We start from the raw sequence: 25,553 nt of genomic DNA, 5'->3' as shown, positions 1-25,553 counted from the left end.
AAATATTCTGGTGACAAAACACCTTTTTTAAATAAACATTTCGTGTCAACCATGTCGGAAATCTAACCCAAGACCTCTTGCATGGTAGGCAAACGCGCTGACCACTACACCACGAGGCCAATGTTTAAAAATAAGATAATTTATTTTTACTGTGCTTTTTTCATAGATTCATAACTGAATGCCTTCTGTATAATTTTTAACTCAAAATTTGGTGCTTACTTTGAAAATTACAAAACAATCGATGAAAGAATACGAAGGTGTCATAATTTACATTTTCCTTTTGCAATTTCCCAAAAAGTAGACTTTTTGAGTTGAGTCGTTTTCGTCCTAAAGATGCGATGTAACTTTTGAAAATCTCTTAAATTTTTTTAATTTTTATAGCAGCAAGGTTTAAAATATATTATTGAAATATTTGATAAACTATTTTTCAGGAAGGATTCCCACTCAAAGCAAAACAAATGCATTTTCTAAATGTATCGACGATATTTGAAAAAATGTTTCCACTTTTCGAACCAATTTTTCGGAAAACATCTCTTAAAAATGTAAGTAGAAATAATAAGCTATCAAATTTAATTGAATTTTTTTTCAACTCAGAGATTTTATTTGATTTTTAATTTTAACTAAAACTTCTCAGTCACTTGAACATTTTTTTGTAATTTTTGTGATAAATATTTTAAAATATTGTCCTGCATAGTTTCATATTATTTTTTAATCAAAATATATAATAATAAATATAAATACAGGGAATTCTTTAAACCCTGTCACATCCGAAACCACGATGATCAGTATGAGCCAGAAGACATATTGGCACATTAAAATATTTTTTTAGAACGAATAAATTTAAAAAAATATAAATTTAAAAAATAAAAGGTTGCTTACTTCTGCAGGTTCGCGCCCCTTTGCTTCTCTCCTGCAGAAGTAAGAAACCATTTGTTTTTTAAAATATTTTATTTTAAATAAATATTTTAGTTCTGAATATTTTTTTTAATATGCTAATATATTTTCTTGCCCATACTGATCATCGTGGTTTCAGATGTGATAGGGTTTGAAGAACATCTGTATTTTGCAAATTCATAAGAATCCATAAAAATGGTATTTGACCTTTTTAAAAAAAAAAAAAAATTATAATTTGTGTACAGTTTTGATTTCGTGATAAAACAAAATGTATTTTTCGGTACAAGACGATAAACAATGTAAAAATATTTTTTAAGTAAATAATCAAATTAAAAAAAAGTGTTTTAAAGCACTTAAAAAATGTGTACAATAATGGTATTATTCTATATCGGTAAATAAATTATATTTTAATTAAGTACAGGTAAGTAATAACATGTTACAACACAGATGAAGAATATTTTAGAGAAGGTAATATAGAAGTCTAGGCATCTACAGGGCTTATGACCTGTCATTGGCTGGTTTACCATTCTGCTCATATTTCAACATCAATATTCCTTTGAATCTGTTGGTGTTTGTGAAGTTTGTGTACACAATGTGTAAAGTGGCCACTTAAACCGGTCTTGGCCAGCGGCGGCCTCCGTGGTGTAGTGGTCAAGACGCTTGACTCACTCACGGATGGTTCCGGGTTCGATTACCGGGAGAGCACAAAATCTCAATGTGATTTTTCTCAAGCCTGGGTGTTTTGTGATGTAATTCACTACTGTAATTGGGTCGCCTGGCCTGTTATGGTGCAAAAATTTAATAAATAAATATAGTAAACAATTAAAGTTTTTGAAAAGCATCTTGACAAATGAATTTCGTGGTTAATTCGTTTTTCAGATACACCTGCATGCGCCAAAATCCGAAACGTTATTCGATTTTTTTCCGAGGGACATAATTCCTTGTGAATATGATGGTGGGGGAGAATCTATTTTGTCTCTTAAAACGAAGACAATAGAACTACTTAAAGAACACAGGTAAGAAATACGTATTTTACACATATCTTTATAAAACAATCCCAAAATCTATAAACAAATTATTTCAAAATAAAAATAGAAGAATCTGAAGTGGAAGATTCAATTCAATTAATTTATTTTCAATTCATTTATTTAAATATAACATGAACATTACAAACATACATTCAATGCGTACATATTATAAAAAAGAAAAAAATACATGAAAGAGACTTATGTCAAAGTAGTAGGAGAATCCTGCTCCGGAAAACCCCTTCGGATACATGGAGAAGATCAATATCCAGAGCGATGTTGTTCAGCATAGCGGTAGCCCTTCCAACAGGCATAGCCATCGGCAGGTTGGTCCTGTATATCGGAATATGAAACAATCTATGCTGACGCTATCTTAGGTAATTATCAGGAACATACAAACCAATGCGCATCATAAATCTCAGGATTATCGACAATACCACGCAACAATCGATAAAAATGTGTAGTTTAATACACATTCCTTCTAGTCTCTAAACTGTTGTAGCCGAGCATACCCTGGAGAAACTCAGTCGGGTAGAGCCAAGGATAATACCCGTACTCTCTCATGTAGAGATATCTCAGAAACTTCTTTTGGATTTTCTCTATCATAAGAGAGTACTTCAGTTTATGTGGCCCCCAAATCATCGAGCCACTCTCGAGTCTACTTTGCACCAAGGAGTTGTAAAGAGTTCTCAGTATGCAGGTATTTTCAATAACCATGGCAGTACGCCGAACGAATCCTATCATCTTCAATGCATTACCACTGATTGTCTCTATGTGTTAATGAAATGTTAGGGTGCTCACAAATCTAACGCCCAGATCCTTAACATTTGATGTTCGTATCAGATAAGGCTCGTTGAGTTTATATAATATATGTAACTGGATTATTATGTCTCTGTTGTAAAATAGTCTAAGTATAACAATTGTATCAATTGAAGTTTTGTTTTAATGTAATATAATAAAAACAGGTGTAAGTTTTATAATTTTATGAAGTTTTATAATGAAAATGTATTTGTATAAAGTTTATATTTAAAGCACTTACTTTTTGGTTATTCATTATAATAAAATAAATAAAACAACTTTGTTTTTAACAATTATTTTTTTTATTTCCACCGACCGGTTTCAAAGCAAACAAGCTTCTTCGTCAAGGTTTACGTAACTAATGAATGATTCCTTTTTTATTTTTATCATGTTCACTAAATACTACATACACGTGAACCCAATAAATCAAGTCGTTTTTTCCTTACACGGGTGGTAATTTGGTATCATTATTTTCGAAGTTAGACAGGAGAGGACTAAAAGAAATATTATTTATTTGGTTATTAATTATTGTTTTCCTATTATGAATATCTTTTTTAATTTCTATGATTTCTGAGTTGTCTAATTTTTATATTTTATTTTCAACATGAAGTACTTTTAATCCAGTGTCTTTATTGAAGTTATGACTATTTTCTATCAGATGATTTGCGAATTCAGAAAAAATATTATTATTTAAGCATCTTAAGTGTTCTTTTACTCTAATATTATAGTTTCTTTTAGTTTTTCCAATGCAGATTGAATCGCAACCGTTACAATTTAATTGGTATATCCCAGATTTATTATATTTATGGACTTTGTCATCGTGATTTTTTAACAATGTTCCTATATTATTAGTTGTGTAGAAAGCCGGTTTAATGTTTAATTGGGTCCACGTGTAGTATTTCGTAAATATGATAAAAATAAAAAAGGAATCAGTTCATTAGTTACGTAAACCTTAACGAAGAAGCTTGTTTGCTTTGAAACCGGTCGGTGGAAAATAAAAATTAGTGGTTAAAAACAAAGTTGTGATATTTATTTTATTAAAATGTATTTGAATTATATGTATTTAAATTTTTTCCTCAATATTTCTCTTATTATTTATTATCATTTCGCTTATTTCTCCTTAACATCTATTTTCGTAAGGTATAGGGTACTGCTTACCATGTATAGTAATAAAATAAAATAAAAACAACATTTCAGTGTAATTTTAATTTCAATTTCAGGGACTACTTCGTTAATGAAATACCCTGGATTGTGGATGAAGCTAAGCGACCAATACAAAGAACAGACGATCTTCTTAACGAAGGGAGCTTCAAGAATTTGAAATTTGACTAGTAAAATTTATTACATTTATTTTTTATTTAATTTATGTTTTATAGATCATAATTTTAAATGGGATTGTCAAATATTAAAACTTTGTGATCGATCGCGGACTCTTGTGAGTACTTTTTATAAGTTATCTTTTATTTTTCCTAAAAGCACTCTAAAAAATTATTTATTTTCTAAGAAAAATAAATTATAAGATATAGCATTAAGTTGTGGGGACATTCAACTAAAACTAATGCTGTATAAAATAACGCTGTATAAAACAAAATACGCAGCAGCGTTGGGAGGATCTAATGATTATCCCAACGCTCATTTCACTAAATTAGTTTTTTACGCCAAAAAATATATTTAACCACCATTAAAATGATAACGTTCCACTTTTTACAAAGTGCTAAAATTAAGTATTCATTTAAGAAAAACAACCTTCCCCAATATTTTAATTGAAATCTGGGATATTTTTTGTTTCCCCTGAACATTTTTCTGAAAAACACAGCCGAATTCCAAATCGCAACGACGCGCAGTTGGAAAAAAACCAAAGTAATAATATTTATGTAATTAATAAATAAAATCATATTTATGGAAAAAGAAGAAAACAGCGCCTACGTCAGTTATTTTTTTTTACCTTTAATTTAATGATTATTTTTTAAAAGGTTTGTAAGAACCGTTGCGTTTATTCGTGCCTACAGTACAAAACACCCTTTTATTTATTGCGTGATTAATTAAAACATACTAGAACTTGATTGGATGGATTGGTCGGATAAAAAGTTATTTGACTAATCGGTCACTTTGTGTAAAAGTAAAAGCTTTTTCCGATACACTCATATTTTTACAAGATGTAAATATTATACATTTGAATGATATACCTGAGCCTCGATAATGATGAGAAGAAAAAGACGTCATACCTTCACCTTCACCTTGACGGTATAGTTGAAGGTAAATTCCCTCTAGCGATTATAAAGATATACTACCGACCCCCCACCTTCAAGTTTTGGGTAGGTACATCGATATGAAACAAAGGGAAACGTACGTCACGGTAAACATATCTACGCTTTAAAATGACATAGCTTCAGTATGACGTCATAGTTAAGGATAAAGGTCCCCCGGTCGACTACAAAGGTACACTACCGATACCATAAAGTTTTGATGTAAGTTCATCGGTTTATTCCGACGGGTCTGGTACCCCTCGATACGTTTATCTACGCATTAAATTTGTCGAAAATTTTGTTCCACCGAGCAATTTTTCGTTTAATTTTTAATCGTTTTGTAGTTGGCACTTTTTTTCTTAAAAGCCTATTAAAAATATGAAAGAGAAATAAGTAAATATTGAAATAGAATTAAATTCCGACATAACTGTCACTTTAATAAACCGAACGCCTAGATGTAAAAATAATGTCGCTAGGTTATGTCCCATTAACAAATAAGAGTATCGAGGCATTAGACACATATTATATGCGTCAGAAAGTTACCACTCTAAATAAATAATTTAGTTATTTTATTTTTTCCATCTGTTTTACTATCTTTTCGAGTGTATGTATCGAGATGTTATAGGAGTTGGCTTTGTAGTCGGTAGATACATACAGACGATCGTTAAGCGTACCGACTAGGTGATTTCCAAAAGTCATACAAAATTCATGTTTAAGCGAGCATTTTTTGCTTGAATTGGGATTTATTGGAGATTATAATCGCTTTGAAGTGAGCATTTTTTATTACAGAAGCCCATTTAAAATATAAATGAGATTTATTTTAAATGTTAATGACGTAAGGAACGCGGACTAATTGTTTGCGGTCATTCCATTGGCTTGTTTCGATCATATGATGTCGATATGACAAGTAGGTGGAACATACCGAGGTAAGATACAGATAGTACAGAAGTTAAGTATACCGTCTCGATATATATAGATGAAAAAAGTGATCATAATCGAGGCACTGGTTGGCGTGTACTTTGCACAATGTATTATTTAAAATAATTTTAAAAAAACATTATAAGCATGACAAGTTTAAAAATACACCCATGTTTTTATTGCTTTGTACAATAAATTACCATATACATAGTATTACAATTAACGATAGGTATATTGAGGAAAAGGAGGCATATTTGGTAACATTTTTAAACAAATTTCGTTATTTTAAACCCGACTACGACATTTCTTAGGCATCCAGCGGTGCCGTAGAAAATGCTTTTATTTCGCGGATTTTGTATGCAAATACGCGAAATAAAAGCTTTTTCTACGGCCACGAGAGTGTTTGAAATATGACTCCAGATGCTGTCTAGACTTTACTCGTTTGTTCCCTCACTTCAGAATTTAGGACGCTGTGGCTCAAGATTTTACAAACAAAACATTGAAAAAAAAACTTTTTTATCTTACTAACTGAAATAGATATGTTCTCATCATCGGAGCTGCTAATTTGGTTGCATCGTCTGCGTAGCATGTAATGTTAACGACCTTATCTCCCTTACTTCTATGATGTACCACTTCCCTCATTCTTGAAAGCGCTTTATATATTTATTTTGTTTGTGTAAGAAAGTTCTTTATTTTTTCTTTACATTTAAGTCAAGATTGAAATGTCACTATCTAAATATTCAAATTGTTCCTTTATCCTTCTTCTTTCCTTCCCATCCCCTTTCCTCTATTCATTCATAGTATAGTGGTAATTTTTATGTATTTTTATTTTCTTAATCTTTGTTTTTAATTTTTGTATAAAATTGTAAGATCTAAATTGTCTATTTACTTACACAATTTACTTACTATTTACTCTCAAACTGAACGGTTTAGGTAGGTAGGAAGAAATTGTCTTAAATTAATATATAAAAGGTTTTTGGCTCATGTTGTGTTCAGTGGCGTAGTCGAGCCGAAGCGCGCCGGAGCGGCGCTCCGGCACTTTTTATCTGAGCGGAGCGGCGCTCCGGCTCTGGTCAGGAACAAATAATACGTTTCAAAAAAATATCTTCCCTCCTACTTCACCATAGTGGTGACGGAGCGCTCCGGTACTTTTTTATATAGGACTACACCACTGGTTGTGTTATATTTAGGTATGAAAGTGCTTCGGTATTTTTGACATGAGCTTTTTTATTTTAAAAAAAATGTATAATTTAAGACCCGAATTGAATTGTAGCAACTCCTGGTAATGTAATGAGGAAGCTCAGTGGCTTTATAATTTATTATTTTTTTGATAATAATACACTATTAAACTAAGCAAACATTTTTTTAAAACAATTATCGTATTATCAGCGATATGATTTTTTAAGCTTTGTATTTCTGAAATAAATCCTTAAGTTCTCTTTTCCCCGGCCAATTCTGTTGATTGGCCCGTTGACGGCAAGTAAACAGGAAATCCTTCACAACTCTCTTCTGATTGGTTGATTCATATAAATTAGTGAGGTCGTTCAAAGTAGTTAGTTTTTAATAGATTATTTTTTTGTAAATGTTCAAGAAACTTAACCGTACAATGCTCTGATTTTTACCGCGCGCAAGAAAACATTTGTAGTATCCATTTTCCCATAGGGCTGAAGTTCCTCATTCATATGTTTTATACTTTGTAAGATACTTTTTATTATATGATTTATAAATAAAAAATATATTTTATGTAGATCGTTATCAGCTATTAATTTTAATCTTCCTATAACTAATTATATAATTAAAGATTCAAATAACATAATCTGTAGTCTAGAACTAAAACACTGAACACATAAGGACGAATATTTTTTAGGCACCTATGTAAATACATACTTATAATTTGGTGTGTGCCTTGGTAGATTTAAAATATTGGTGTTTTGGTAAACATAGCAAAGTCAGTAGGTATGTGATTTTATACAAATATTTACCAAAATATGTTGAAATGTTTGGCGACAAAGTTTTTTGGTCAAAAAAAACATAAAAATACACGTAAGTTCCGATAAACCGTTTTCCTAGCAGTTTATCATCGTTTGCTAAACATAGTTTTTTTTTATTAATATGTGTTGCTTTCTTAATTTTTTTTCTCTTTTTTACAGGTTATAAAGTATTTTTATAACTAATAATATTATTTTAAGACCATGATTTTTCGTTATTTAAAATAAAATGCAATAAGCCAGTTCCAATTAAGCTATTTTATTTGTAAAATAACAATTTTACTATTTTTTATTTTAAGATTTACTATTATGTCTTATTTTTAAAATCATAAACATTTTTTACTTTGTGGTTATATTACGTTTTATGCTTATTTATAAATTCGTTTAAATCACTTAGATTTACAGTTATACTTAATTAAAATTGCAAGCGCCACTATTTAAATAAAAAGAGAAAGAAAATAAAAATAACAGGCCGATACATTTTACATATGAATAAAAGTGGTCTTCGATTTAAACAATAACAGGTAATAACCAAAAACTCCTCATCATAAATAGTAAATTCATTTACTTTAAGTTATCTTTTTAAAATATTCCGGATGTTTTTCAAATAATTTTGTTTCTCTATTTCATTCTCCTTTCTTCAAAATTTTATAGCATAAATAGTGACGCGAGTGATTCTTAGTTAGTATATATCCCGATGATGAGATGGTAATCTCGAAACTTGTCTACGTATAACTATAAATCAAAGTAATTTATACCATTTTATAATCCTATAAGTTTATTATGTTTAAATATATCTTTAACTAATTTTATATAAAGATATTTAATTTCATTTGAAATGTGATTTTTCTCAAGCCTAGGTGTTATGTATTGTAATTCTAATTCACCACTGTAATTAAGTCTTTAGGCCTGTTGTGGTGCAAAAAGATAAATAAAAAAGTTGGTTTTTATTTTTCATTTCCACGCTTTCCTTAACCCCTAAAACTGATTATTTTTTAATAGTGACCGAATGCTATTTAACTATCTATTCATGTTAGGTTAAGTGTACTTGTAAATTTAAAAATAAAGAAAAAGCATTGAGTTATATTAACATTTAAAAAAAAGTAAATCATGAAAATTAGGGTTCTCAAAGGTATATATTTTATTGTCGTTAATTTTGTACCTGGATACATCTTATATTATAACTAGCGGACCGACAGCCGTTGTCCTGCCCAAACGTTGGCTTGTCTGCTATGAGCTGGTCCACCAAACGTATATTTGATATTCGAATTTCTGATAAACTATTTAGGTATACATTTTTGACATTGAGTTCGACATTTCAATCTTTTCGTTTCGTCATTGGGTGGTTTGCTATTGACCAAAGCAAAATACAAAATTGCAATATCACCAGCAGTATACATAATTTTTCTGTACGTGTGATGAGTTATTAATATTTAAATGCTGAATTTAGGTAGGAACCTAGGTACTTGTTTTAATGATTGAAATCCAAAAAAAAAAAATTTTTTTAGATATGGAATTCTTTTTGCAATAATAATCTGTAAACGGCCCCTTTGATGACCATCAAGAATTGTCATCAAAGGAGCCGTTAACATGTGGACATTACAAAACGACGATCACAGATAATATGTACGTTAGTTTATTTTTAATCCTTGACAAAGGAAGAGTCTTGTTCTGATGTCGGTAGCATATTAAATTTATTTTATCGATTTTGTACAAACTGCGTAGTAAAATGATTTAATATGGAAAATCACATAGTTTGTTCTCTAAATAATATTTTTATTTAACCAATAGCAGGTCCCTGTAAATGCTCAAATGTTGATGTTTTCCTTTTCTAAAATGTAACAGAGCAAGTTAATGTTTTTCTCAGATTGCTGCTCTAAAATTGCCAGGTTCGCATTATTTCAATGTGCCCACCATTCCCCGTAAAAAGAGTTATGTAAAATAGCAAAAAATATTCCAATCGGTGAGCGTACGTTATTTTTAGAAGATTACAATAAACTTAAAAACGATTCAATGTATAACGAAGTTTTGCATCGAGCAAAGCAAGACATTAATTCATTTAACTAACTTATAATTGGTACCTAATTCCGCAGAAATGAGTGAAAAAGAAGAGAAAGTTGTATCAGTTGAAGAAGTGGAAATAATAAAGGAATGGCTTAAGTCGCAACCTCATTTACCAGATCACATGAGTATATCTATTTATTTATTTACTTTATGGTTTATTAGAGACAGTCCTATGTCTTGCAGGAATCCCGCGCGGTGATGTAACATCGTGTTACCGCTAGTAAAAGACGGAATATTCTAAAGTTCAAACATTTGAAAAAAAAACATGGAGACATACTGTTTAATAATTTATTTTCCCCAATTAATACAAATAAACATAATCTAGCCCTGTTATAGCAAAATAAATTGAATATCATAAATACGCCACGCCGCTCATATTACGCGCGTGCGTCAACCATCACTGGTCTCACCGGCTGAAGACTAAATCTGGTTTACACAACACCCGCCACAGAACAGCGTCTCTGTCTTCTTTGTTATGAGTTATATCTTCGTGCTTTATCTCATACAGATGTGTTGCTGAATTAGCGGACATTCATTCTTTGGGTAGCAAGGATAAATATATTTTTGCATTGATATCTAGCATAGTTATACAAATTTTTATTTCCAAATCCGGTGTGAAAATGTCAACTTAAAGATTGCAAAAAATAAGAATTGATCATTTTAAAAAATAAGAGATATATATCAAGTCTTGTATCCTATGTCGACTAGTGTGACATCACAGCCACACAAGAGTTAAAGCAGTTCAGTTTATTTTCTAAAACTTGGCATATTTAAACTTTTGTGATGTTTTTGAATCCTTTATCAGACAGCGGAATTCAAAAAATAATTGTACATACATTATAAAAACGTACGCGTATAGACTTGAATCGACGAACAATTTTATTGAGTGATTTTTTTATCAAGTTTTTTTTTTCAGGTGACAAAATCATAAAATTGTTCATTTATAGATGCAAGCATAGCCTTCAAAAAACCAAAAGCTTTATTGATAAGTTTTGTACTATTAAATCTAATATACGAAGTATTTTCTGGGACAGAGACCCATTTTCCGAAAAATTAAAAATTATTTCTGATATGGTGTAAGTTATAATGTACATTTTTTTACAACACTCAATGCCTTTTACATGTAACATATAAGAACAAAACTAAACAAATATGTATTAGTTGATAAAAATCATAGCATAATTCTTAGTGATATTACTAACATATATATAGGTTGCTGAGGGTTAGAACTCCTACCCCAGTTAGGGGTTGACAAAAGACACGAGGTTGCTGTTCAATGCGTAATGATTCTATGGCGAATAAATAACGAATTTAATTATATAGCGCGAGTGTCACGGCGATGAGGAGTCTAACCGGCTGCACTTGGACTACATGCTGGAACTGAGTGACTGCGTTGAGCTGACTTGTTGGGCTGACTATTCGGGCTGACTGGGCATTATTAGCTTGTATTTTTAAAAAATAAATAAGTAGGTACCTAGGTACTTGTTTGTGATTGAATTCCAAAAATAAAAATTATTAATATCTAAATATTGAATTTAAGTAGGTACTTAGGTACTTGTTTATTGTTGAATTCCAAAACGTAAAATAATTTATTTTCATATAAAGAATTCTTTTTGCAAACGTCAATCTCGGCTCTTCTCACCAACAGGGGTGCACTTTATTCATGAATGCCATTTTCAAAATTGTATTAAATGTCAATTAATAATATTTTAGTATTACAAAAATCCAGTAAAAAGAAATAAATGGGAAGAAATTATAAGGAATGTTGGGAAAGAATCTGATTGGAATCCATAAAAAGCGAATGTTGTTTGTAAACATTCAAAAACAAACTTTTTTAGACACAAAAAAACAACATCCTTCCATTTTTTTGTACATGCATTCTCGTCGAAAGCAACCCTGGTAGGTCGATGAAAAAATGATTTATGCTTCTAACTTTTTTTTTACAGATTTGATAGAATAATAATTTTAAAATCTACAAACACGTGCAAAGCAAAGATCTACATTTCGCTTAAAACTGCACGTAAATCAGTCAAGCCATTTAGGAGGAGTTCAGTGACATCACACGTACAGAAGAATTATATAACGGGTGTTCTTTAAACCCTGTCACATCCGAAACCACGATGATCATTATGAGCAAGAAGACATATTAGCACATTAAAATAAATTTTTAGAAAAAATAAAATTTACAAAAATAAAATATTTAAAAAAACAAATAGTTGCTTACTTCTGCAGAGGCGAAACGAGGGGGGGGGGATCTTATATACCGTCAACCACGCGGCGGGGCCCCTCCTCGCTTCTCCTCTGCAGAAGTACGCAACCATAAGTTTTTTGAATTATTTTATTTAAAAAAAATTTGTTCGTTCCAAATGTTTTTTAAAATGTGCTAATATGTATTCTTGCCCATACTGATCATCGTGGTTTCGGATGTGACAGGGTTTAAAGAACATCCTGTATATATATTAAGATTAGCGATTTTTCACAATGCTCCCTTTCCAACATGGATGTTTTTATATTTTTAGAGATCTGGTCAATCTCCCTGGAAAAACCAAAGATAATTATCGGGTTTTGTTTTTGAGATATAAACCACATAATCCAGATGACCTGGACATTCATGACGTGATTAAGTATGCGTACATGTTGATGGATTTGATGTTGGAATTGGAACCGAGGAGTTTAGGAGTTGTGGTAATCATCGATTGTCACCACTCGACATTGAAAATGCTTGGACAGCTGCCATTATCAACTTTGAAAATGATATCAGTGCTCAATCAGGTAATTCATATTTTATCTCAGTATTCGGACGGGTTAAAAATACAGTTCTGTCTGCGAAGTAGAACAAATATCCAGGACTAGGGAATTTGTCTCAACAGGAAAATACCTGAAAAAGGGAATCAAATGGAGATAAGTCCGCCTCGTAGCGTAGTGGTCTACGCGCTCGCCTACCATGTTTGAGGTCCCATCCCAATTTCGATTCCTTGTAGGGTCGACGTGAAATATTTGTTATATTTATTTATTTATTTTCGTTTCCATGAACCTTTTACATAATTACAATAAAACCAGTGAAAAAATACAACAAAAAATAGCATAGTATTAAAAAAAGAACAAAAACATCGAGAAAAGTATACAATGGTAAACAGTATTTTTTTATTTTTTTTACCTTTTATGAAATTTATTAATAAAAAATATATATAAAAAAACAGATATATTGTATAAACTCAGAACCAAAAACAGATTTCCACAAATTCTACACATTGGTAAAGAAAATATAATACAAATATATAGTTTATGCATGTAAAAATTATGCTGTAACTTATACGTTCAATTAATTAAAACTTAAGTACCTAAAATTATCTAACGACCTTCTGTCCATTTAATCTTCAAATAAGTTTGAAAATGCCCTAACAAGGCGAAACGATTGCCAATTTTTTTGTTTTTTGTTTAAAAATAAAGTAAATGATTTTAAGTAGACTCAAATCAGTGTTTGATTTTAATTTTATTTCAACAGAGAGGGAAAAAGTTTTCGAGAAGGGAATATGGAAGTCTAGGCATTTACAGGGCTTATGATCTGTCATTGGCTGGTTTAAGTGGCCACTTTACACACTGTGTAACATTCACCATTCTGCCCATGTTTGAACATCCACATTTCCTCAACTCTTCCATCTGTTGACTTTTGTGAAGTGAAAGAGCTGAAACCTTTATCACGTGGGTGAGATTCATCCGGCTGAACCCTGTAAATGCCTAGACTTCCATATTCCCTTCTCAAAAACTTTTTCCCTCTCTGTTGAAATAAATTTAAATATAAACAACTCCCTAGGGAGGAAATCCAGCCAGTCTGCAAGCATTTGGACATAATCAAACATTGTTTAATTTTAATATAAAAATTACCTCGAATATGTCCAAATACGTACAGCATACTTATTTTCTCAAACTGAATGGTTTGTGTAGGTAGGAATGAATTACTTTAAGGCAATTTCTCCGCTTTTATATATATATATATTTAAAGTGTCAAATAAATGAATAATTTAATGCAACTGGTACAAAGAAGTCGGCAATCGCATTACTAATAAAGAGTACTCATTGATATACAATTTGAATCTCATAAATAAACTAATTAATACGAAGCGTTTACACTAAATTTCAAGATTATTCGAGAAATTGTTTTGGGAAGGACAAAGAGATAAGAACAAAGCGTCCCTTAAATACCGGTACTGTATTCTGAGAAGCAATCTAAATACTGAGAACCGATCTTCTATTTATAAGACCATTGTCCCGTCTAATTTATTTATTTATTCTACCTACGCTCAGTGGGCTTTTAAATGACATAGAACAAACGTTAATATCTAAAAAACAACATGTAAGTTATTAATTTAAAAATACTTGGTACATTTCCACTTATTTATTTGACCAATTAGCGCTTCCACCCTTTAATGGGCATTTATATATAAAAAAGAAATATTACATCTGGAACAAATATAAATGTTTACCTTTATAAAAGAAAGGTATATTAAAGAAAATCGGGTTGTGGTCCTGTGGCCAGTGTCTCGGACTCACGGACCAAAGGTCCGTGGTTCGAATCCTACTCTACCCCAACTTGATTCTCATTTTCTAATAGTGAGTTATTTACAACTCGTTAAAAATGGCCCTCAAAATTAAATATTTGGGTAAATCCTGAGAACGCAAATATTTCTTTCGAATTAAAAAAAATAATAAATAAAATAGCAGTTTTAAAAAAGAGGAAGGGACGAAAAAGAAAAAAGAGAAGAAAAAGAAAGCGCTTTAAAAGGTAAATCAAAAAGTTTACTTCATGGTTTATATAAATATATAAATATAATTACTTAACAATAATAAATTTAAAAAATAATTATACACGCAAGAGTAAAAAGTTAAAACAAAAGTGAAGAACTAATCGTTATTTGAATTTTTAATTGTTAATTCTTTTTCCAAACACAGGGATTGATCATCAGCGGCGTGGTATAAAATATAAAAATATAAATCATCACTGTATTGATTGATTTGTAAGTCGCTGTATGCGAATAATTAGTACCATGATGATGACTGTAAAATCAAAAATTAAGTCTTGTTGGTCTATGTGGAATACGAAAGTTTATAAAAGTTTACAGTTCGGGGCAATCTATTTTATAATTTAATAATTTATAAATAAACAATTGTATTATATATTTTTATACAATATATATTTAATATATCACTGTCCCTGAACTGATTTCTTAATTTTTTTTTATTCATTCAGAAAAACCACAGCAATACAAAAAAATATATACAACATGATAAAAAAAACATAAAATAAAGCCAATTAAGTTTTCCACATAAATACAATTATAAAAGTCCAGTGCAAGTGTGCGAGTTTTTGTGTGTGGGAATGCGTGGGTTAGAAAGTGGAGCGTGGTTTTGATAGGTATGTGAATATGTGAGGGTGTGTTTATGGGCGTGAGAGTAGGTTCATGGACAGGGTGAGTGTGTGTTTGATACGAATGAATAGAAACATCTTAAATTTATAGTGTAAAAACAGATTTTTTATAAAGAAACAGATTTTTTTAAATAATAGTTTTTGAATTCTTATTTTAAATTCTTATTTGATCATCTTACCCTCATGTAACATTTTATATATCAATATTTTTTATTTACAAAGAATTTTAATTTTTAAAATGCCTAGATTTCAACATTCCCAAATAATTCCTCATATTAGTAATTAAAATTTCTAGTTTTTTTGTTTTATTTATCAAACATGCTAATGAAAATATTATAACATATTTCGTATAACATATTCTGTATGTATATGAATCAAAATGTGTATCCGAATAAGTTTATATTTTGTTTGTCTGTGCTCTATATTAATTTGTTAACTATTATAATATATAAAAATGTAATTGCCTAGCTTGGGACGGGGTATGTACCCTTGTTAGCTGGGCAAAGTGAATATGGAATTGTATTTCGATAAAGAGTGTGAATAAATAAATAATATTACTTGTTTACTTTTAAAAAATATGATGTCATTTGTTTTATTCAACCGTTTTTTTTCCATTGCATTTTCTACATCTGATAGTATTATTAGATTTCCCAAATTGACAAAAATGATAACTACTGTACAAAAATGCAAAATTGTGATGACTGTAATCTGCTAAATGTTACCGTTATACCTCGATTCCAATTATAATATTTTACGTTAATCGTTTTTAATTACAGATTCACGATGCTAATGCCAATGTTTTTATAACAAATGTAAACAACCTCTAAATTTTATGATTTTTAGCTAATAAGGATAACTTTTAAACTAAATTTCGTTCTATTCTTTTCAGCAAGGATATCCACTCAAACCAAAACAGATGCACTTTATTAACATTACACCTTTTTATGAAAAAATGTTTCTTCTCTTCAGGCCTGGGTTAATGGAAAAATCTCTTAAAAACGTAAGTAAACATGCATTTGAGAAGTTTAATAGCTGAGATGATTAAAGCAGAGTGGATGTGATATTTTGCGGTAAGAAATCGATGCATACATCGTCATAACAGAGATTTATTTATTTATTTGGTTTACAAACAATGAAAAATAATACTTAATACACATAAATATTGAAATAATAAAAAAATTAGACACTACTTATTTTTCATCAATTATATTTAAACACTAACTAAATACATATTTATATAAAATGAGCAAAATAAATTATTAAATTAAATATAAATTATTGTAAAAATTGAAAAAAAAAACAAAAATTGTATGAATTAATAATAAAATAAACATAAATAAAATACGTATTTAAATAAAATTAACCATAAAAATGATCAAAATTAAATTTTTAAAAAATAATAATTTATCAATATAAAACTAATAAAAAAAATATAAAATACTAATAAAAACAATAAACAAAATGTGCATCGAAACAAAATCAGCAATGTAATAGATCAAAATTAAATGTATAAAATTAATACGCATTTTGTACACACTTCTTAAACCTAAACAATACAGCGTCAAAATGACGAACTCTACGTTTTCAGTGGTGTTGTATAATCTGTACATTCTTAACACTGGATTGAAGAAGGACACATTATTCTTAAATTAATCTATGTGGAATGTTTTTGGGTTCCTTTTTTTTATTATATTTTTTTTTTTAGTTCTATGATTAACATAGTATAATATATATTTACAACACAATATTTACATCTATACTTATTCTAACATTATTTATCACTATTATACACCTAATATTCTAATTTATAATATTCACTGTTTTATATGTACATTTTCATTCATTATATTCAATATTTACACTATATAGTCAAAGATTGCTTAGTAAGCTAGACATACCTTCACTTAATCCTCTTATTGTCAATGGTACCAATATTCCGTACAGGAAATCCGTAAAAAAATCTAGGAGTACTAATGGATGAACATCTCTGCTGGCGAGCTCATACTAATGAATTAAGCCGCAAAATATTTTTCAGTCTACACTCACTTAGAAGGTTGCAAAAATTCTTACCCATTAGTACTAAATGCACTCTTGTACAAGCATTACTACTACCCATTCTAGATTACGCTGATGTTTCCATGACTGATTTAAGCTGTGAGCAACTCGATAAACTTGAACGACTTCAGAATACATGCATAAGGTACATTTTTGGTCTTAGGAAATATGACCACATTTCTGATTATCGTAGGCAACTGAAATGGCTCAAAATTAGACAGCGGAGAGACTATCACTCCCTCTCACTTCTGTTCAATGTACTTCATAGTCCTAACGCTCCTATATACCTGTGTGAAAAATTTCAACGCATATCAGTTCATGGTTTACCTCTTCGTTCTCATTCTCAAGGCACTCTTTTAATACCCATACACAATTCCTCTTTCTTCTCTAACTCATATAGTGTCCATGCGGCTCGACTGTGGAATCATCTCCCATCCACCATCAAAGATGTTACTACATTATCTCTGTTTAAATCACGTCTGAAGAAACATCTCCTTTCTCTTCCTTAATCTCCCCTCCTTTCCTTTTTCCTCTTTCCTCTTTTTTCCTTTTTCCCATTGAGTAATAGTTTCGATTTAAGGTAATTTGTAAACAAATACGTTTATTTCTATTTTTATATATCTTTAAATTTTTATTCTTTTTTTTTCCCTATTGAATATGTTCTGTAACTTGAATAATAAAAATAAAACTTTTATTTTATTGGTTGGTTGGAAGAAATTGCCATTTGGCAATAAGCCCGCCAATGTACAAATAACATTATGTACAAAAAGTTAAATAAATAAATAAATAAAAATATATTACCTTATATTTTTCACATATATACTTTTAACATTTAATTTTAAATATATTTACATTTATTTAATTTTTTATGCTTTCTGGCATTTCCTCAAATAATTGTATTCCCTTGTACATAAGGCAGTTCTGGGACATAGCATTTGATTTCTTTTCCAGTCTTATATTTTTAGATCCTCTTGTTGCATAGTTATGAAAGAACTCATTATTTTTTAGTTTATTTTGAAAATATCTCGGAACTATTCCTTTAATAATTTTGTTTATTTCATTAGCAACATTGAATTTGATTCTTTGATCAATTGTCATGATATCTAGAAGTTGAATCATTTTCTTAACTTTTGTTCGTCTCCCACATCTTAATATTATCCTCATCGCTTTGTTTTGTATTATTTGGAGTCTCTTTAGATCTCCTTCATTACTTAAATATAAAATACTGGAGCAATAATCAATGTGGGGAACGATAATACTTTTTAATATCAGCAGAGAGGTTTTAATGTCTAATTTATTCCTTATCCTTCCTAACATCCCTGTTAGGTACCTTCTTTGCGATTTTCATATTAGTATAGTCTGCATTTTTTGAAAAAGATAATTTAGAGTTAATCCAAACTCCTAGATATTTTATGTTTTCAACATTCTCAAGAACTTCTCCATCTAATTCAATACTGTGATCACTGTGAAATCAGCGTTTCTTACCTATTATTATACATTTTGTATTTCCTACATTTAGTTTTAGCTTATTTGCTTTAAGCCATTTGGAGACGGTTTTTAATTCTGCATTTATTTTCCTTATTGCTGAATCATATTCGTTATCAGCTGCATAAATCAAAGTATTATCTGCAAAAAGTCGAACTTGGCAATCAGACAATGTTAAAGTCATATCATTTATGTACAAAATAAATAATAGTTGTCCCAGAAAAGATCCTTGTGGAACTCTCAAATCATTTTTTTGTTGATCCGACGTGTAATTATTAACCTTTGTCATTTGCATGCGATTGTTGAGGTGATTTTCAAACCATTTTATTTCCGTGTTTTGAATACTAATATTTTTAATTTTTTTACTGATTATATTTCTGTCAATGGTTTCGAACACTCTTTTAAAACCTAAAAACACTGCAATTACATATTTATTTTTATCGATGTTCTCTTTCCAGTCATCTATAACTTAAGGTATGACCATAAAAAAAAACTTTTATAGTACTTAAACAGCTTGAACTTTCCAATTTACCATTTACAATCTTATATAAACATAAGAAGTCGTTTACCTTTCTTCTAGTTTCTAAAGTTTTGAAGTCTCTTTTCGTAACTATTTAGTTTAGAACTCAATTGACATTTCTGTGATAAAAGTCTAAGAATTTTTTTTATACAGATTCAACAACACATATATATTTTTTGTAATGTGGATTCCAAATGGTTGATCCGTATTCTATTTTACTTTTTACTAGAGAGTTGTATAATTTTATAGAAGATTAATGGTTTTAAAATGGTATCGTGGTCCTATGGATGAATCCCAACATTTTTAATGATTAGTTTTTTATATCAGTTATGTGACTCAAACACAAATTTTGAATCTAAGGTAATTTCCAAATCACGTATTGCCTCCGATGACATGCGAGTGATGATACTCAATAAAGAAGTTTAGGACAGGAGAATGTTATCTAAAATAATAATGTATTAAAAAAGGGTCATACTCGTATATTATAATATGGTGTAGTCATGTAGAACGGTTTGATAATGGAAGGATGAAAAAAAAGATACCGGCATTTAAAAACATAAATATCTTCTCGCTGAAAGATGCCTCTAGACTCTAGATGTATTTTAATTTTTTTATCTCAATTTTTATTCTAAATTATTTTCAGATCCATTTGCACACGGAGGGTTCTGAAACAGTTTTTGATTATGTTCCAAAGGAGATGATACCGTGTGAGTATGGGGGCACAGGAGAATCTATTGTATCTCTAGGGATGAAAAGCACGCAATTACTTCAAGATAACAGGTAATTTATGCTTCTTCTAGTACATAACTTTTTTCTCTTCTCTGTATTAATTTAATCTCTTTCTCGTCATCACCATTCCCTTTCTGCACATAATGGTGCATATCAATCGCAGTGTATCTTGATCATTTTTATTACATGAAGATGATTAGTCTTACGCTTCAGGTACTAGTCCAGGAACTTTGAAATATTCTAGTGTGAAAACGCCCTTTTGAATAAATATTTTATATCAATCATACCGGGAATCGAACCCATGCATAACAACCACCGACTGTATACATTAAAAAACATTAATCTATTATCCCTAATAGTAGAGTAAAATGTACTATGTATGTTTTCCAATATTAGTTTAATGTAGCATCTATCTACGAGTATATGGTATATAGGTGAACCCGTTCCAAGGTAGATGCAAGTTGTATATGTATGGTGTGGTATTGGTAGAGTAATAGATCCGCTTATAAATTCGCACTATTCAAAAAAATAGTAATATACTAGGCAACGCCTGAAAACAATTTTCCAATTTTTAAACTTCTTCTTGGACCAGTTGGTTTCGTTGGCATCTTCTTGGACCAGTCAGGCGTTGCCTAGTATGTGAAATAATTCAGTCGGATGAATCTCTTCACAACAATAAAGGTTTCAGCTATTTAAATTCACTAAAATTTATTTATTTATTTTTATTCTTCCTTTTTTATTTTTTCTTTTTTCTCTGCTGCCATTGGCATGTTTTTATACTTTTAAACTACTTTTAATTACTTATATTATATATGTTAATAAAATCAATATATTGCTGCTCTTACTATAATGTGTCATTAATTTTGAAGATGTTTTTTAAATTGACCTAAATTTATTTTCTTATATTTCACTTAAAGATTCTTCTCATCGTTTCTTTGAATCCCTTAAAATAAATATGTGTTTATGTTTTTCCTTTTTTAAAAAAAATGTTATTACTATTTTATTTTATTTTTACACCTGAGAATGTTTTTCATTCTTTATTTCCATTCTTAATTTTTAATTACTCTTACAAATTTTCTTCATTTTTAATATAATTTCCATTTGTAAATACTCACTACAAACTACAAACCTTAAAATATCTTTTTTTCACTTAAATTTTAATTTTTAAACAACTTTCATTTATGTTTTCTTTTTCCTTCTCTTTTTTATGCTTTCATAATTAACCTTACATATAATTGCTTTTTAATATGGAAACTTCACTGGTCCACTAGAATTAAGTCTAATTGTGTAAAATATTAAACTTTGTAACTGTACTGTATGTTTCCTGACTAAAAAGAAAATTAAAAAAAAATAAAAATAAAATCAACAAATGGAAGAATTGAAGAAATATGGATGGTCAAACATGGGCAAAACAGTGAATGTTACACAGTGTGTAAAGTGGCCACTTAAACCAGCCAATGACAGGTCATAAACCCTGTAAATGCCCAGACTTCCATATTCCCTTATTTAAGGTATTCTCCATCCCTGTTGTAATCTTAATGACTCCCTAGGGGGTGAAATCTAGTCGTTTGTCGACAAACATTTTGACAAACTCAAATATTGTAACAGGCAAAAGGCATTAATCTATTCATGTATAGGTCTTTGATTACTTATGTAGGTATATTTTTTAATGTGTATGTATCGTTTTATTCCAGAGAGTTCTTCGTTAATGAGAAACCTTGGATTGTGGATGAAACTATGCGTCCAATACAAAATGCCGACGATATCCTTAACCAAGGGTCATTTAAGACGTTGATGATTGATTAAAGATTTTTTTTTTAAATGCGTGCAGAAATTATAATTTTTCGTTATTTAAAATAAAGGTTCTAATTAATCCATTATATTTGTAAAATAACAATTATACTTTTTTAATTTTAAGATTTACTATTATGTTTTATATTTAAAATCATAAACATTTTTCACTTTGTGGTTATATTACGTTTTATGCTTATTTATAAATTCGTTTAAATCACTTTGATTTACTAACAGTTATACTTAATTAAAATTGTAAGCGTCACTATTTAATGAAAAAGGGAGAGAAAATAAAAATAACAGGTCGATACGTTTTACATATTAATAAAAGTGGTCTTCGATTTGAACAATAACAGGTAATAACCAAACACTTCCCATCATAAATAATAAGTTCATTTACTTTAAGTTATCTTTTTAAAATATTCCCGATATTATTCAAATAATCTTGTTTCTCTATTTAATTCTCCTTTTTTCAAAATTTTATACCATAAATAGTGACGCGAGTGATTCTTAGTTGGTATACTGGGTGTTCTTTAAACTCTGTCACATCCGAAACCACAATGATCAGTATGGGCAAGAAGACATATTGGCATATTAAAAAAAAATTTAGAACGAAGAAAATTTGTAAAAATAAAATATTAAAAAGAACAAATGGTTGCTAACTTCTGCAGGGGAAAAGCGAGGAAGGCGCGGTCGCGGGGTAAACGGTGTGTCAGACTCTCCCCTCCCCCCTACCCTCTCCTAGTTTCTCTCATGCAGAAGTTAGCAATCATTTGTTTATTTAAATATTTTATTTTATCAAACTTTATTCCTTCTAAAAAATTATTTTAATGTGCCAATATGTCTTCTTGCTCATACTGATCATCGTGATTTCGGATGTGACAGGATTTAAATAACACCCTGTATATCCTGATGATGAGATAGTAATCTCGAAACTTGTCTACGTATAACTATATTAATAGTATTATCAAAGTAATTTATGCCATTTTATAATCCAATAAGTTTATTATGTTTAAATATATATTTAACTAATGTTATATAAAGTTATATCATTTCATTTGAAATGTGATTTTTCTCAAGCCTAGGTGTTATGTATTGTAATTCTAATTCACCATTGTAATTGGGTCTTTAGGCCTGTTGTGGTGCAAAAAGATAAATAAAAAAGTTGGTTTTTATTTTGCATTTGCTCCACGCTTTCCTTAATTTCTTCAGGTACAGGTACAGGTTAGTTGCTAAAAACTGGACAAAACACTAAACTGCCATCTGATTTACATGACCTATTCATAATGGAGAGTAAATTTAATCAATTTAGACATGGCCTAACCTAATACGTCATAGAGTATTGAAATAAACACAAGTTTACCTATGGACTTGATATTATTATATTTGCCGATGAAATAAAAAGTTGAAAAAAAAAACAGTGACGCGTACAATGTTATTAAGATGGCAGGTGAAAAAAATGCATATGTTGTTTTATTATATCGCTAGCCTAAAGAAACAGTGAGATCAGAATATGTTCTTCTGAGATAATCGGACTTTGAGATGTGCAAAGGGTCTGATTGAATTAAATTATTAGAAATTAATTATGCATACTATATTTTCACATAGATCAACTATCTAAATGAATTTTTTTTACTATTTGAAAATATTTATTTATTCAATATATTAACATTTCTGTACGTGTATCTCAAAATTTTAAATCTATCTCACTGTTGGTTTAGGCTAGTGATATATGTAATGTGATTCAATCTATATGTTAGCGATTCTAACTATTTTCATTAAAAATATTGAATGTGTTCTTATATGGAACACTTCATAAAATGTGGTAAGCTAGCTTGTTCAAAACATGGGTACTGGGTTTATGACTAATTATATTCATTTTCTGGAAGATGGAGGTCAGTGCTTTATAAGCTGTAGTCCTTAAAATATTGCTTGATTAGAATGACAGCTGTCAAACTAATTTCATTAGTGATAGGAAATTACTGATCACTGACCAAATCGATTTTATCAGTTATTTCATGCAATCATGAAACTCTGTTTCCGAAAATTGATATAAAAACCCAAAAACATGCCTAATTTAGAGTGTTTATTATTATTATTATGGATAACTTATATAGCGCCATTTTCGTAATAAAATACCCCAAGGGCGCTTTACATAGTGATTCTTTTAAATTTGTAATTTAATTCAAATAATTCATTTTGTTGTCACATGCTACGGATTTATTCAAATGATTTAGAGAACAAGTAGGTTTTAAGTTTTTTCCGAAAAATTGCTTCACTTTCACAGCCTCGTACCTCTGCTGGGAGAGCATTCCATGCCATAGGGCCTGCGACCGCAAATGCGCGTTCACTAAATTTAGTGGGCTGTTTGCGTAGAGGTATAATAACTTTTCTTCTCGCCGTAGACGTAGCTGATCTAAGCGTGAGACGCCTGTCAGCTAGTTCATCTGGAATGCATAGTTCCCTTAGATATTCCGGAGCAGAGTTGTGCAGTGACTTATACATAAGCCAACAGAGTTTGTATTCGACCCTCTGTGATAAACGTAGCCAGTGTAGTTCCCGAAGTAGTGGACTGATATGACTGAACTTAGATTCCGAAAATAAGTCTCGCTGCGGCATTCAATACAGATTGTAGGCGAGTCATTTTGTTCATTGGTAGACCTGCATAGATACCATTACAATAATCGACTCTAGACACTACAAACGCATTTATTAATTGTCGGGCGGCATCAATCGGCAAATTTTTGCGTATGCATTTAATTTGTCTCAGCTGGTAGAAGCATGAACTAATCGTTCTGCTGATTAGAGCGTCAAGAGAAAGCTCAGAATTAAGTAAAACTCCCAGTAGTTTAACGGTGGGTAAAGCGGTACTCCCTACATTGGGTAGGGCCGTATCCTGGATCAAATTCTGCGTATTACAATTATTCACCAAAAAATAAGACATGTATACTTTTTTCATGAACAACATCAAATGAATTATTTTTTTATACGATCAATTTACATTGATCAATTTGTCCATCTCTAACGTTTTTGCAAAATGAGGTAACCTTGTAAGAACGTCGTTAATAATTAGGTTTATTTTAGTTTTCTTTTAGTTTTAAAGCTGATTTTATAAGTTAATGTTGATTTATGTTTCAAGCATTGCATTCGAAAAAATAATTAACACGCCAGATACAAATGATTTTTCATGTGTTAATATAAATAACTCCTTTGACGTTACTACAAAGTTATGTCGTCACTTTTTCTGACAACTGTCATTCTAATCATGTAATATTTTAAGGACTATTCAATGAGGCCAAGAGCCCTGTGTTGAGTTGGGATATAACATAATGGAAAGTGGAAGCATGCATATGGAAAGTCGTAATCGACGGTTTTTTCTTTGTTTTATTTATTTAGGTACACGGTGAGATAATAGTATTAATTATTCTAGTCTGCCTACTACCATAAAGGAAATTTGAACCGTTACTTGGTTCATCGACAGGCACTACGTACGTACATTTTTAGTTGAGATTTGTAATAACATATTTAAATTTAAAATCATTTATATATTGTATACATAAAAAAATCTATTACAAAACTAAAATTTGTGTAAAAAAAAAATCAACCAAACTAAAA

General features: G+C 30.0%; 1 protein-coding gene across 1 annotated transcript in view; it reads left to right on the top strand.

The window, feature by feature from the left end:
- Positions 1-23,041, top strand: part of LOC148282164 (uncharacterized) — a 33,418-nt gene extending 10,377 nt beyond the window's left edge. Inside the window, exons 4-13 of the mRNA XM_088225534.1 lie at positions 432-542; positions 1,774-1,910; positions 3,938-4,048; positions 9,058-9,120; positions 9,943-10,058; positions 10,850-11,009; positions 12,453-12,705; positions 16,248-16,358; positions 20,062-20,198; positions 21,842-23,041. Of these exons, the coding sequence (XP_088081660.1) occupies positions 432-542; positions 1,774-1,910; positions 3,938-4,048; positions 9,058-9,120; positions 9,943-10,058; positions 10,850-11,009; positions 12,453-12,705; positions 16,248-16,358; positions 20,062-20,198; positions 21,842-21,953 (1,311 nt within the window). The 3' untranslated portion in view covers positions 21,954-23,041. The remainder of the gene's footprint in view (positions 1-431; positions 543-1,773; positions 1,911-3,937; positions 4,049-9,057; positions 9,121-9,942; positions 10,059-10,849; positions 11,010-12,452; positions 12,706-16,247; positions 16,359-20,061; positions 20,199-21,841) is intronic.
- Positions 23,042-25,553: the final 2,512 nt, after the last annotated feature.

This window comes from Micrasema longulum, unplaced genomic scaffold, assembly GCF_059751315.1.
Source record: "Micrasema longulum isolate JH-2025_06_02 unplaced genomic scaffold, ASM5975131v1 h1tg000371l, whole genome shotgun sequence".
Lineage (NCBI taxonomy): Eukaryota > Metazoa > Arthropoda > Insecta > Trichoptera > Brachycentridae > Micrasema > Micrasema longulum.
The sequence above is the reverse complement of the archived record's forward strand: the minus strand, read 5'-3'. Positions and strand labels throughout refer to the sequence as shown.